At 43.9% G+C, this 14,486-nt stretch overlaps 1 protein-coding gene across 1 annotated transcript; it reads left to right on the top strand.

Annotated features, from left to right (window-relative positions):
- The first annotated feature begins 2,296 nt into the window (after positions 1–2,296).
- Positions 2,297–13,817, top strand: LOC121075404. The gene is made up of 3 exons (XM_040568659.1): positions 2,297–2,964; positions 4,337–5,675; positions 13,260–13,817. Exons 1-3 carry the CDS (start codon positions 2,297–2,299, stop codon positions 13,815–13,817), a joined length of 2,565 nt encoding a protein of 854 aa, XP_040424593.1.
- Positions 13,818–14,486: the final 669 nt, after the last annotated feature.

Below are 14,486 nucleotides of genomic sequence, written 5' to 3' on the forward strand. Positions count from 1 at the left end.
ACTGTGTTTTTAAAGCTGAAAATTTTCCGCAGTACTCCAGTATAAGACACTTTCTAGAGAGAGAGAAAAGCGTTAGCAACAGCATGAATAGAAATGTAGCCTTCCTCATAGAAAACCACAGATTATGAGTAATCAAAACCTAAGAAAAAAGCTAATGCTGCTTTTCATTTTTTATTTATTTATTTTTAATCAGTGCAATATTTTATGGATTGGTATATTACAAACTGTTAGGCTATGGCAGTAGCTGGAGGAAAGTCATCATTAAGGTATTAAACACCAATTAAGCACTCTTTGAGAGCTCCCTCACCTACCAACCCTCCACTGTTATGTGCTGTGGAAGGCCAGGGGCTTCAGCATCATGTTAACTGAATGCTTAACTAATGCAATTAAATTGATGCTTGACTGTAGCAGAGAAGAATAATGAAACACCTCTTACATTCCTTTATTCTTTGTTTATAGCAATAAGTGTACATATCTGACAGGGCTATGCCACTGCCCTTCTAGTCTTCTGAAGTGCTGAATGTTACATAGAACTGGAATTACTACTTCATGGTAGAAGCAAACTCAATTTGCCCAATGTATTATACTTTTCCCTACATATTACAAAACTTTCAGATATAAAAATACCTTGAGAAGGGTGTCTGTTGTTGTTGTTGTTGTTTAGTAACTTCCCAGTGTTTTCTAACTTTTTAAGAATCACTTTATCAAGGTACAAATGATTTATAAAATGAGAGTACCTGGCCATCTGAAGTACAATGCATATGGAGTAAAAAGAACACTTTGAAGTAACTAAGGGGTTGATGCTACTTACCTATGAAGAATCCAGTAAGACTGATATATGTGGATGTGCGCAGAAAAGATTATCTTTTTAATTCATTGTTTCAGTTTCTTCTTATTCTGTTTTTATTATAAAAGCTGACATTGAATCATATAATCATGAAATGTCTTGGGTTGCAAGGGGGATAAGAGACCAAATAGTTCCATCCTCCCATCCATTGGTGGGGATACCACCTACTAGCTCTGGTTGCCCAGGGCCTCGTCCAACCTGGCCTTGAGCACTTCCAGGAATGGGGCACCTACAACTTCTCTGGGCAACCTCCCAGTTCCAGTGCCTCACCACCCTCTGAGCGAAGAATTTCTTCCTAACATCTAATCTAAATCTCTCTTCTTTTAGTATAAAACTATTAATCCTTGTCCTGTCATTACCTGCCCAAGTAAAAAGCTGTTCTCCATCTTTTTAATAAGTATTGAAAGTCTGCAATGAGGTCTCTGAAGAATCTTCTCCAGGCTGAACAGGCCCAACTCTCTCAGCCTTTCTTCATAGGAGAGGTGCTCCAGACCTCTGATCAACTTTGTGGCCTGCCTCTGGACTCATTCTAATACATCCGTGTCCTTCTTGTGCTTGGGGCCCTGGAGATGAACACAGTACTCCAGGTTTTGTCTCACGAGAGCAGAGTACAAGGGGAGAATCACCTACCTTGACCTGCTGGCCACACTTCTTCTTGCTGGCCATTTCACCAAGGACCTCGTGCGGACCGGCTGCAGTGAGGGCTCCTGGCAGGGAGACGACCGAATCCAATCCCTAATCCCCCCACAATACCGCGGCGCAGAACCGTTGGTCAGAGCCGCAGCCCCGGCCCCCTCCCCCCGAGCAGGCAGGAGCTGTGCTTGTGCCTCCACGGGTGTTGACATGCTGCAGGCGGAGCCAGGGGTGACGGCAGCCCACCCACCCCCTGGCGCTATAATAGCAGTCCCTAGGGAGCACCGTGACCCAGGAGCGTCGCAAACAGGATGCGGTAACAAGGCCGGCTTGGCAGTTAGTGCAGGCAGTTCAGGCGGGGCAGTTCAAGCGGGGCAGGGAGGAGTACGAGGAGGACCCTCTCCCCCATTTCCCACCTCCCTTTCTCTTCCCCTCCTCTCCTTGGGCAACGCTTCCTCGTTGCACCTAGACCTCACCATCGTGGGCACCCGTCGCAGCAGCCGGTCCAAGGCGGCAACCCAAATGGAGGAGATGCTGCCTTTCTGGACTCATGTGGGCACTCAGGTGGATCCCCTGAGGGGGAAAGTGGCAGTCCAGACAGGTGACTGTGGGGAGCTCTGGAATCTGGAGACCCACCTGGGTGCTGAGGGAGGAAAGGGCTGTCGTGGGTGCAGGTGTGCCCTGCTTAAGGAACTCCTCGAGCAGGTGGCTGGGCTGCAGTGAGAAATCAGCAGCCTGAGGGGCTCCTGGGAGTCTCTGAGGGTGACAGACAGGAGGTGTCAACCTGCCCCTGCTGATACCCTGCAGCCCCCTCCTATGTCCCTGCCAGCAGTAGAAGCTGACCCAGCAGATCACATGCAGGACAGAGGGCTTGACCACCCACAAGAGAAAAGGGGCTGGACCCTCGTCACAGCTTGCAGCAGAAGGAGACGTTTGCCCCCAACATCCACGGTGCCACCAACCCCCATGGTGTCCTTGGGAAATAGATTTGAGGCTCTTAGGCAGGAAAAGGAAGAGGTTGAGGGTCTGGACAGTAGTCCGAACCCGGGAAGCAACCTGGAGAAGCGTGTCAACACTGGGGGAAGTACTCGGTGTAGGGACTGGGACCAGACGGGGCGCTGCATCACAACCAGTGCCACAAAAAAAGAACGGAGAGTCTTAGTGGCAGGCGACTCCTTGCTCAGGGGCACTGAGGCTCCCATTTGTCGACCAGACAATCTATCCAGAGAGGTGTGCTGTCTTCCTGGGGCATGTGTCAGAGACATTAGGAAGGCTCTGCCACAACTCATTAAACTGGAGGACTACTATCCTCTTGTTGTCATTCAGATTGGATCCAGGGAAGCTGCAACTAGAAAAATGAGGTACATTAAAAAGGACTTTGCATCCCTGGGAAGGATGTTGAAGGGATCGGGGGTGCAGGTAGTGTTTTCCTCTGTCGTCCCGCTGGTGGCTGGGACCCAGAAAGAAGGAGGAGAACAGGACAGGTAAATGACTGGTTGAGGGGGTGGTGTCTGGACCAGGGATTTGGGTATTTCGATCTTGGTCAGTCCTTTGAGAAGCCAGGTATGTGGGCTGATGACCGCCTCCAACTCAGCAAGTGTGGCACAAGTGTGTTGGGGAGCAAGCTCTCTGGACTGGTTACCAGGGCTTTAAACTAGGTTTGACGGGGGAAGGGAGGGGAGCTACAAGTGACGGAGAAGGACTGGGGGAAGTTGTCACTGCTGTCACTGTTGAAGGCAGAAGGGAAGCACCTCTGAGTTGTCCCATAGGATTGTCTGAGGGCTCCTCAGAGATGGTAATGATCCCGATACCCCATCCAGAATCTTCTTCTTGCATCCCTCCAGAGGTAACTGCGCCCGCTGCTTCCCTCAAGTGCCTGTACACCAATGCGCGGAGCATGGGAAATAAACAGGATGAGCTCGAGATCTGCGTTTGGTCGCAGGGCCACGATCTCATTGCAATCACAGAGATGTGGTGGGACAGCTCACATGACTGGAACGCTGTCATGGAGGGCGATGTCCTTTTTAGGAAAGACAGGCTGGTGAAGCGAGGGGGTGGGGTTGCCCTTTATGTGAGGGAGCAATTAGAGTGTACCCAGCTCCACCTGGGGGAGGGTGAAGGACAAGTGGAGAGCTTGTGGGTGAGAATTAAGGGGTGGGCTGGTATGGGAGACACTGTTGTGGGGGTGTACTATAGGTCACCAGATCAGGAGGAGGAGGTCGATGAGGCCTTCTACAAACAGCTGGTAGGAGCCTCATGATTACGGGCGCTGATTCTCATGGGGGACTTCAATTATCCAGACGTCTGTTGGGTAAGCAACTCGGCCAGGCATGAGCAGTCCAAACGGTTCCTACAATGCGTTGAAGACAATTTTCTGACGCAGGTGGTGGAGGAGCCAATGAGGCGGGGGGTGCTTCTGGACCTTGTCCTTACCAACAGGGATGGGCTTGTTAGGGATGTGAAGGTTGGGGGCAGCTTGGGATGCAGCGACCACAAGATGGTGGAGTTCAAGATGGAACTTGGTGGAGGAAGTAAGGCTAAAAGCAGGATTGCTACCCTGGACTTTCAAAGAGCCAACTTCGACCTCTTCTGGGACCTGCTTGGAAGTATCTCCTGGGCTAGGTTGCTAGAAGGCAAGAGTGCTTCTGAGAGCTGGGCTACATTTAAACAGCACTTCTTCCAAGCTCAGGATCGGTGCATCCCTAAGAGTAGGAAATCGGGGAACGGGGGCAGGAAACCTGCGTGGATGAGCAAGGAGCTCATTGACAAGACCAAAAGGAAGAGGAAGGTGTATGAAATGTGGAAAAAGGGCCTGTCCTCTTGGGAGGAGTATAGAAGTGTTGTCAGGGCCTGAAGGGACGCGACGAGGAAGGCTAAAGCCCACCTAGAGATGAGGCTTGCAAAAGAGGTAAAAGATAATAAGGGTTTTTTTAAGTATGCAAACAGTAAAAGGAAGACTAGGGATAATGTAGGTCCCTTGCTGAACGAGGGGGGTGTCCTGGTAACGGGAGACGCTAAGAAGGTGGAGATACTGAATGCTTTCTTTGCTTCAGTCTTTCCTTCAAGGACTCCCCCCTGGGACTCCTCGACCCTAGTGGGGGGAGAAAGGGGCTGGGAAATGGAGGGCTCCCCCGTGGTTGACCTGAGGGTAGTTGGTGAGCGCCTGAGTGGGCTCAACGCACACAAATCCATGGGTCCCAATGGGATGCAACCACGTGTGCTAAGGGAGTTGGCAAAGGTGATCGCCGAACTGCTCTCTATCATCTTTGAAAGGTCCTGGAGAACAGGAGAGGTGCCTGAAGACTGGAGGATAGCCAATGTCACTCCGGTCTTCAAGAAGGGCAAGAAGGAGGATCCGGGAAACTACAGCCCAGTCAGTCTCACCTCTGTCCCTGGAAAGGTGTTGGAACAGCTTGTTCTGGATGTCATCTCCAAGAAATTGGAAGAGAAGAAGGTTATGAGGAGTAGTCAGCATGGATTCACCAAGGGGAAGTCATGCTCGACCAACCTCGTTGCCTTCTATGATGACATCACCAGCTGGGTAGATGAGGGGAGAGCAGTGGATGTCATCTACCTTGACTTTAGCAAGGCTTTCGATACTGTCTTCCATGATATTCTGCTAGCAAAGCTGAGAAAGTGTGGGATAGAGGAGTGGACAGTAAGGTGGGTTGAGAACTGGCTGACTGGCCGAGCTCAGAGGGTGGTGATCGGCGGCGCAGAGTCTGGCTGGAGACCTGTGACTAGCGGTGTTCCCCAGGGGTCGGTGCTGGGTCCGGTTTTGTTCAACAGCTTCATCGACGACCTTGATGAGGGATTAGTGTCTGCCCTCAGCAAGTACGCCGATGACACGAAGCTGGGAGGAGTGGCTGACACGCCAGAAGGCTGTGCTGCCATTCAGCGAGACCTGGACAGGCTGGAGAGATGGGCAGGAAGAAACCAAATGAGGTTTAATAAGAGCAAGTGTAGAGTCCTGCACCTGGGAAGGAACAACCGGATGTATCAGTACAGGCTGGGGGACGACCTGCTGGAGAGGAGCTCTGAGGAGAAGCACCTGGGGGTCCTGGTAGACGACAGGTTGACCATGAGCCAGCAGTGTGCCCTGGTGGCCAAGAGGGCCAATGGGATCCTGGCGTGCATTAAAAGGAGTGTGGCCAGCAGGTCAAGGGAGGTGATCCTCCCCCTCTACTCTGCCCTGGTCAGGCCTCACCTGGAGTACTGTGTCCAGTTCTGGGCTCCCCGGTATGAAAAAGACAGGGATCTCCTGGAAAGAGTCCAGCAGAGGGCCACAAAGATGATACGGGGCCTGGAGCATCTTCCCTTTGAAGAAAGGCTGAGAAATCTGGGTCTGTTCAGCCCGGTAGAAAAGAAGACTGAGAGGGGATCTTATCAATGTGTATAAATACCTGAGGTGTGGGAGACAGAGGGATTTGGCCAACCTCTTCTCAGTGGTCTGTGGGGACAGGACAAGGGGTAATGGCCACAAAATGGAGCACAGGAAGTTCGCACTAGCATGCGAAAGAACTTCTTCACGGTGAGTGTGACGGAGCACTGGAACAGGCTGCCCAGGGAGGTTGTGGAGTCTCCTTCTCTGGAGATATTCAAGGCCTGTCTGGATGCCTACCTGGGCAGCCTGCTCTAAGGAGCCTGCTTTGGCACGGGGGTTGAACCCAATGATCTTTTGAGGTCCCTTCCAACCCCTTCGATTCTGTGATTCTTTTGATGCAGCCCAGGAAGAAGCTGGGCTTCTCTGTCTCCTGTCATAGAGCTTTTTGCCCACCAGAACCCCCAGGTCCTTCTCTTCGGGGCTGTTCTCAATGAGTTATTCTCCTAGTCTGTACTCATGTTTGGGATTGCCCCAACCCAGATGCATGACCTTGTACTTGGACTTGTTGAACCTCATTAGGTTCACGTGGGCCCAATTCTCCAGCTTGTGCTTTTCAAACTTGAAGAATATCTTCACAATAAATATTCTGATCCTTTCATTCACTGTGAATAGTATTCTATTATTGAGCCTTGTTTGTGCCTTGAAGAATTATACTCAGTGGAGCCAATGGCAGATTTATGTGTGCACAATCTACAGATGTGCACAATCTACAGATCAAGGCCTGGTGAACTGATCTGCATTTGAACATAGGTGATTTTTACAAAGGTACTTTCTGATTTTTAATATCAGGAGTATAATAAGTAACATTTTAACCAAGAAATTTGGATCATGCCTTTTCTGGCAGGCTGAATTTGATAAAGAACAGTTTGTAATTGTAAAGCTGATGTCATCTTAGGCTTTGGTTAGCCACAGTTCTTTGGCCTATGTGCATGAAACAGTTAGATTTGAAATACTGAAGTCCAAAGGAACACACACTTGAGATCCTCCAGTGCAATAAATTTTGCATTTTTGAACTTCCTCAGAATTGTTCCTGCCAGAAAATCTAGAACCTAAAATTAGAAATTAAAAAGGAAAGAACTTAAGTAATTTGATGGGTCAGTTATCCTTCCAATATCCTTTTCAATAATTTGTGACATTATAGGTGGAAAAGCAAACATTTATCTAATAACTAGAATACCTGAATTCTTCCCTCTGTTGTTAGAAAAATATAGCCTCAAAACTATCATTTGTTCTCAGTTAGAACATCTTAATTGCACTGGTATTAGCATCACAGTACAGGAAACATGAGGTCAGAAGCAGTATGAGAAGGAGCATGGCTTCTACTATAGATATGAAAAGGATATGACAATAACCTGTTTTCAAGGGTTTTATTTTATCGTATTTCATTTAATTTCATTTTTATTCAAAGTCTGTTTGAAGCTCGATTTATAAGAATTTTTGTAGGCGTCAAAAACTTCTATTACTCCTTCTCAGGTGAATACTGACATCACCAAGTTGTAGCGAAGATTGATGACATTATGTAGATTCTGCATCCTTTTCTACAGAAAAACTCATATTCAACAGTTCAAGCAGGTCTCCTGTTAGCAGTAATCAGATAATCAGAGCACTTCACAAACTCTTCTGGTTTATTCAGGATAAAGGAAAAGCTGAATTTCCTTGATAAATACCCACCCTTAACGTAATCATAGGATCATAGAATGGCATGGGTTGGAAGGGACCTCAAAAATCATCTGGTTCCAAACCCCCTGCCACCCACTAGATCAGGTTGCCCAGGGCCTCACCTAGTCTTGAAATAGTCTTGAATACCTCCAGGGATGGGGCATTCACAACCTCTCTGGGCAACCTGCTCTTCGCTTACAGTGGATGTGACTTTTCTCTCCCAGAGTCCATCTATGGGTTCAGAGAAACAAAAGACTTGGGAAGCCTGACTGTCAATGAAGACTGAGGCAAAGCAGTTGTTGAGTACCTCAGTTTTCTCCATGTCTGTCATTACCAGTTCACCCTTCTCATCCACCAGAGGAGGTAAAGGCACCACACTATCTACTTCATCTTCCTAAGTAAGGAGTCTAGTCTCTCTCACTATTGAGAAAAATATATGGTTTATGGTGTTTATTTTTGGTTTGTTTGTTTTTTCCAGATTGTCTTAGGCAAAGACAATAATAGACAATGATTATTGATCATTCCCTATCAAATGTAAAAAAAAAAAATAAATAAAATAATAATCTAGGCATCAACTATGTACTACAATCTAGATTTTGAAGACCTTGCATTTCAGACAAGTAATTATTTATAGTATCTTGCTTTAATAACTTCATATAGCGTAAATATATGGAAAATGTTTTCAGAATTGTTTTTATTATTTGTAAATCTTAACATATGAAAGGCATGAATGCCGTTTTCATTAACTTCAAAAAAAAATCTTTTTTTTAGGTCATTGGGAACAGTAATTGTTCAAGTTTGTTTTTCTGTCAAGACTCTGCTTTATCATGAAACAATCACTAGCTAGATGATTTAGTGCTACCAAAATAAGTGTTTCATGATGACCCCTATCTTCTCACTTTCTTATAGGTTCAGGCTCATCACAGTGAAAGAAAAGGCAGAATATGATTTCTCCAATTTATTACTGCATTTGTCTGGAGGCAATTTTCTTACTGAAATGACAAATAAACCCACTGGGAAACAAGAGCTATGGACCTTATAAATATGCAGCTATCACTTCTCTGATCGAGCTTTTGACTGTGTTGCTCTGACTGTCATAATAAGCAGAAATGCTATGTGAGAAAAATAAAAAGGTTTTGTTTTAAATCCTTGGTGCATTCCCTAGCACCCACAAAATTGCTGTCTATCGTAGGCGCCATGGAATCTGAAAAATTATTACACACACAGTTGGCAGCTGCTGTCAGCTGAGACGGTAACTGTTATTCATTTCATAATGTCAGAGTCAATATTTAAAAAATCATTACAAATGCCTATTCTTCTGAGTATTATGTTAATGAAGACAATTTGGGCAATTGTTTTTCTTTTGTTGCCTTTTGAAAAATCATGGTATTCTCCAGCTTTCTCCTCTTCCCATTTACTATCTGTCAAATAAAACACAGAAGAAATCTATCAGAGGAATGGCATAAAAATTGTTTGTTTAGACAGAGTGCAAACAGTATTATCTTCTGCTGCCTGTAGGCTCATAATTGCTCCATTGTCATGTATCCAATTACAATTTCTTTAAGCCAGGAATCTCAGATTCTGCCAGAAATATGCTCCAGCTGGCACACTGCTGCCTCTTCAGTGAGTGCAAATGAGTATTGCAGATAGATACTATTACTATTCAGATTTCAGTTAGCAGGAGTAGAATGTGAGGGAAAATAAATAAATAAATAAAACACCACCACCAAAAAAAAAGAACTAACACTTGTCAGCCAGTTAAAAATGGATGAATACATAATTGGCCTTTTGTATGTTACTCTGTTATCTAACTGGACAGGATTACAGATGGTTAAAGAATTTTCTCTTATCTGCTCTGCTGGGTGGCAGACACCAATCAGTCCAGAAACATATACATGTTAATTATGAATAAAGAGCTTTGTGGAAGATTGTGACTAGGGCTGTTGCCTACTGCATAAAACAATGCAAAAACTACACAGGAATTAGCTTGCACCTACTGAAGCACCATGTTTTTATTATTGTTACAATCTACATGACCTACGTAAAAGCAAGGTAGAGGCCTGATTTAGAGTGAGGCTTAGGGGAATACTAGATATCCAATTTTCTACAGTTCAGTAAGAAGAAAAGGTATACAAAGAGACCCTGAAGTTAACGAGTGATATTATAAGTTCAGCAGAATGTCTAAGTCCATGAGAGAAAAAAATAAAATTGTAGTTAGGTATGTGTAAGTGTAAGAGCTCCCTGAACACTCAGAAGCTCACCTGTACATAGATAATTATTATGTTTCTAGCTCCTGCGGGTATTGAACTTCACAGAATCAAAAAGGGCAGCTGAGACCTATATTGCCAATTAGGCTGAAGGAGGACTAGTTCCTTATTTGTTATCATTTGAACTGTTCTCTACAAAAAAAAAAAAAAAGGTATTTTTCCCCCCCGTATGTGTATTGTTTTAGAAAGAGGAGTGTACTCCTACTCCCAAAAGTAGAATTCATAATTCTAAAAAGGGCATTATAATTTCACTTTTAAGGAAAACAGTCTCAATAATTGTGTATTTAAGAGAAGATCCGTCCAAATACAAAGCATTCTTTTTCTGGCTGTTACCAAGGAATCAAACACTCATATTTCATTAGCTGATAGGTTTTTGTGGCCTCCCAGATGGACAGAAAAAAGTGTAAGGTGGAAAAAAACCCTGTGATTTTTATTCTTCACAAACCTTCATAGGACATACTTAGTACCTGTTGAACAAAGATATAAGCTATACTAAGTATAGTAATATAGTTTGCACAAGACACCCACCAAATAAAGATCTGATAAATCAGAGAAATGACAAGCCAAAGGAAACAAAGCTTATCTGACTTGCATATTCAAATGTAAATATGGAAATTTTAAAAATCCAGCTCTTTTTCACTATGAACCACCTTTCAGCTTCAATTCTGGTATTATGGTAAACTTGAACAAATTATTTTTTTACATTTATAATTACATTTTCCTTTCCTGTAAGATTTTCTTATTTTTTTCCTTTATTGCCCATATTATAAAAGTGTAATTTTCCCTCTATGTTTTCCATCCAGAATATTTTTTTTTAATTTTATTATTTTATATTCTTTGCATATCTTCCCAAATTCTTCACTTCACCCTCACACAACCATAGTGTTTTTTTTTTGTTTTGTTTGGTTTGGTTGGTTGGTTTCCTGGCTTAGTAAAAAGCTGTTAAGAACTGTCAGGAGACTGCAGTTTCAGTTGCTCTGCCCAAAAGAGCATTGGCAGTGCCTTTACACTTTTTGGAGAGTTTTCTCTACCTTCCATGAACATAATGCAGCATAAATACTTCAAATACTTCAAGTGACTGGAAGGAACATTTTTGGTTCATTAGAGGATGCAATAGCTGAAGGAGAGATCCAATCATAGAATTGTTGGAGGAAATCCAACTTAGCTCTTTCTTTCTCGGCTAAAATATTAAACAAAACGAGAGAGAGAGAGAGAGAGAGAGAGAGAGAGAGAATCCACTTCTATTCAGAAATGCCACTGCTGTGATTTGAAAGAGCTATTTTGGTGTCTGGTTATTTACTAGAGACTTTTACATATTTTTTTTTTCTGATTCTCCCTGATCGTACTCTCTTTCCTCTGATACAGCCAGCCTGTCCCAGTCTTAAATGGATTTGCTTGGTTGGATCCATGTCTTCAGCATATCATCAGAGAGGTAATCTGAGAGAGAAATCAGCTGTAAAACAGCAAATGATAATCACCATTAACATGCATGTCAGCATTTTTTCATTCTCAAAATATTTTCAAAAAATTTCTGGATGTCTGTTAAATTCATAAAATTTTCATGAAAATTTTAATTTAGGCATAAAACTAAAACTTACCAGTTTTGACAGAAACCTCCAAAACAAATATCAAGGCAAACTTTTTAAGTCAAGTCTTTGGCTTATATTATAGGGGCTTATTTGGCTGTTATTTGGCTTATATAAAATATACTATTTTATAGTATAGGCCATGCCTTTTCCTATAACTTATTTCACTGATTTTAAAAACTTCCTTTTTTTTTTTTTTTTTTTTTTACCTAAACACTAGAAAGATCTAGGAAAGATTAGAAGATTAGCACTCTTTTTCCAGATAGAACTCCACATTATCCTCGTATTTTCTACTTTTTTGAGATCAATCCATGCTCCTTGAGATGAAATAAATGATGTTATTGGAAGATAATATTATAATTATAATTATAATAAAATATTATATATTTTTTCCTACCTAGACAACGTAGATTCAAAAAAGATTCCTCTGATTCCATTCAGCTTTCACCAGACTACTGTTTCACTCTTCAAAACTTTAAAACATCCTGACTTGGTTAAAAAGTAAAAGTTGGTAAATCATCAAATAACATTTTTATTATTATTTCCTGGTCATTCAGTTAAATTCCTTCTCTTAGCAGGCTCTACTGGTATTTTTCTTGGTATTACCAGGTTTTTTGACACTTCAGAAGTCTATCTCATTTAACTGAATTTTCAGTATGACATTTTTATATATTGTTTCTGCAGAGTCTTTAATTCATGTAATTATAACAGCAACAATAAAAAAAGGGTATCAGTATAATGGGAACATTATACAAATTAACTTGTCCTTATTTCCTTCATTCTAAGTCTTAATCTGAACAGATTTCTACCCTTTACCAGCTTTTGACTAAAATAAAAACCTTAAGATTTAGAATTTACTTTTTTTGTGTGTGTGTTTAAAGTCAAAGTGCCCAATTTAAACCTTTAGTCATATTTGTTTCCCAAATATATATATTTTCCTTAATTTTTCTTAATTAATATCCTAAGTACTTCCATTGTCTTTTATTAATAAAGTTTTCCTTACAAACAGTTTTTGTTGTTGTTGTTGTTGTTAGGTAATATATTACTTCTACTTTTTCCTGATCCCTTTAGAAGACTGTCTTTACGAGTCCTTTTTATTCTGAGTTGTTAGGTTTATCAAACAGCATGAAATTTACGACTTAGTCCATTAGGTGATCTGGAAGCCCAATTACTGACCTTAAATGCTTAACATAAAGTGGTTTATAAAGCAGTGTTTTAGGATCTCCAATGCACAATTCACTGAAAATTAGGTAGTTCAGGAAAAAAAAAAAAAAAAAAAAAAAAAAAAAAATTAACTCCAACCCTTTCTTCCTGTAGTTGCAGTAGAGGCAGACAAACTGCTAGTGATTACCAAGCTGGGCTAGCCAATGAGGAGTGTAAGTGGCTAGTGAGTGGGTAAGAGTGGCTTTACAGACCAGCTCTGGATTTGAGAGCATCTGTGTGTATTTGCAAGGCTGAGAGCAAAGAGGGCTCAGGTATGGGGACCTGGGGATTTCCAGTCAGGATTTGTGTGTGTGATAGTCTGTAACAAAAAATGGAGTGGAGCTCTGGTGTTGGGTACATCTAGGTGCCGTCATGGAGTAGCTACTGGGTTTGTATGGGTTTGGCATATGTATAGATGTGTATATTCTCACTAGAGGATTTTTATCCTACTCAGCCAGAGAGGGGAGTAGGATGAGGACATCAGTGTTATCTGTGTTCATGTGGGAGCTTTCAGTGTCTGCCTGTGATCTGTGTGGCCACATATACATGTGGTTTATATGTGTATTCTGCGCCTATTGGCAATATATCTTCTGCCTCACTAATGGTTGCACCTGCAGGCATAGAGCTGCAGCAACTTTGCTTCTCTCAGGCTTTTGGATCAGGCATGGTATTTTCCTCAGAGAATATACTCGTTGCTGGCCAATGCCAAGGAGTGGACACACTTGAAATTCATTGAAGGTCATGGTGACTGGGAGAGGTTACTGAGCTGGCAAGAAAGGAAATGTCACTCAGGTCCTGAAGAAGGAGGATCCGTTCTGAGGCAGTCACGTTCTGCAGCGGATCTGGGGACCGTGGCAAGCAGGCGCTTTTCTGCATCAAGTCCACTGCTGGAAGCCAAGGGAGCTGCCAGGACCCAGCAGCCCTTGCAAGGGTGGCTGACGAGCGGTGGGCGGAGCCAGAAGCCCCCACATATCCTACAAAGGCAGCTTCTTAGGGAGCACAAGCAACCAGGAGTGCAGGGACCAGGGCGGGCAAACAGGGTGTGGTGCGTCAGTTTGCAGGGCAGTTTGCGCAGCCAGGGTGAGCAGGGAGCCCTCCCCACTCAGGAGACTGGCTCACCTTCTGGCTACCACCCAGACAGCAAACCCAGCCATGGTTACCACCAGGTGGCAAGCGCTCGCCAAAGCGTTCACCAAAAAGACTGTGGCAACCCAGACCAAGTGCCTGCCCAACGATAAGGCTGTTCAGGTCTCTGGCTGCAGGGAGTGCCTGGGCCTGTTGCTGCCAATGGAGGGTGACAGAGATACTGCCTGCGTGAGATGCGAGCAGGTGGAGGATCTGATCAGCCTGGTGGCAGAGCTCAAGGAGGAAGTGGAGAGATTAAGAACTATCAGGGAGTGTGAGCAGGAGTTAGACTGGTGGAGTCACTCCCTGCCATGCCTGAGAGAAAGGCATGGGGTGACACACCCCAAATAGTGATGGACCCCCTGCTCTGTCACTGTTGGGTAGGGGGAGGGGACCTGAGAGATGGAGAGGAATGGAAACGGGTCCCTACTTGGTGTCACAGGTGTGCCACCTCCCTACCCACCTTGCCTCCCCAGGTGCCCTTACACAATAGGTTTGAGGCCCTGGAGCTCGAGGGACAGGATGGTGAGGATATGGGGGATATGGGGGAAAGTCAACACAGGAGGCTGTCTAGGGCAAGGAAGTCAACTCCATGCCTCAAGACTTCCTCCACCAAGAAGGAAAGAAGGGTAATGGTTGTAGGCGATTCCCTTCTGGGGGGAACAGAGGGCCCCATATGTCAGCCAAACCCTACCCTTAGGGAAGTCTGCTGCTTACTTGGGGCCCAGGTCAGGGACATTACAAGGAAACTTCCTGACTTTGTTCACCCCTCTGAGTATTAC

Source organism: Cygnus olor, chromosome 1 (genome assembly GCF_009769625.2).
Source record: "Cygnus olor isolate bCygOlo1 chromosome 1, bCygOlo1.pri.v2, whole genome shotgun sequence".
NCBI classification, from domain to species: Eukaryota; Metazoa; Chordata; class Aves; order Anseriformes; family Anatidae; genus Cygnus; species Cygnus olor.

What these genes read in the sequence shown, in the direction of transcription:
- LOC121075404 (XM_040568659.1), top strand. Translation starts at nt 2,297, where the DNA reads ATGTCCCTGCCAGCAGTAGAAGCTGACCCAGCAGATCACATGCAGGAC. An exon ending in GAAGGAGGAGAACAGGACAG is followed by an intron (nt 2,965 to 4,336) that starts GTAAATGACTGG and finishes CAGGGCCTGAAG; the next exon opens with GGACGCGACGAGGAAGGCTA. An exon ending in TCCCCCTCTACTCTGCCCTG is followed by an intron (nt 5,676 to 13,259) that starts GTCAGGCCTCAC and finishes TATTTTCCTCAG; the next exon opens with AGAATATACTCGTTGCTGGC.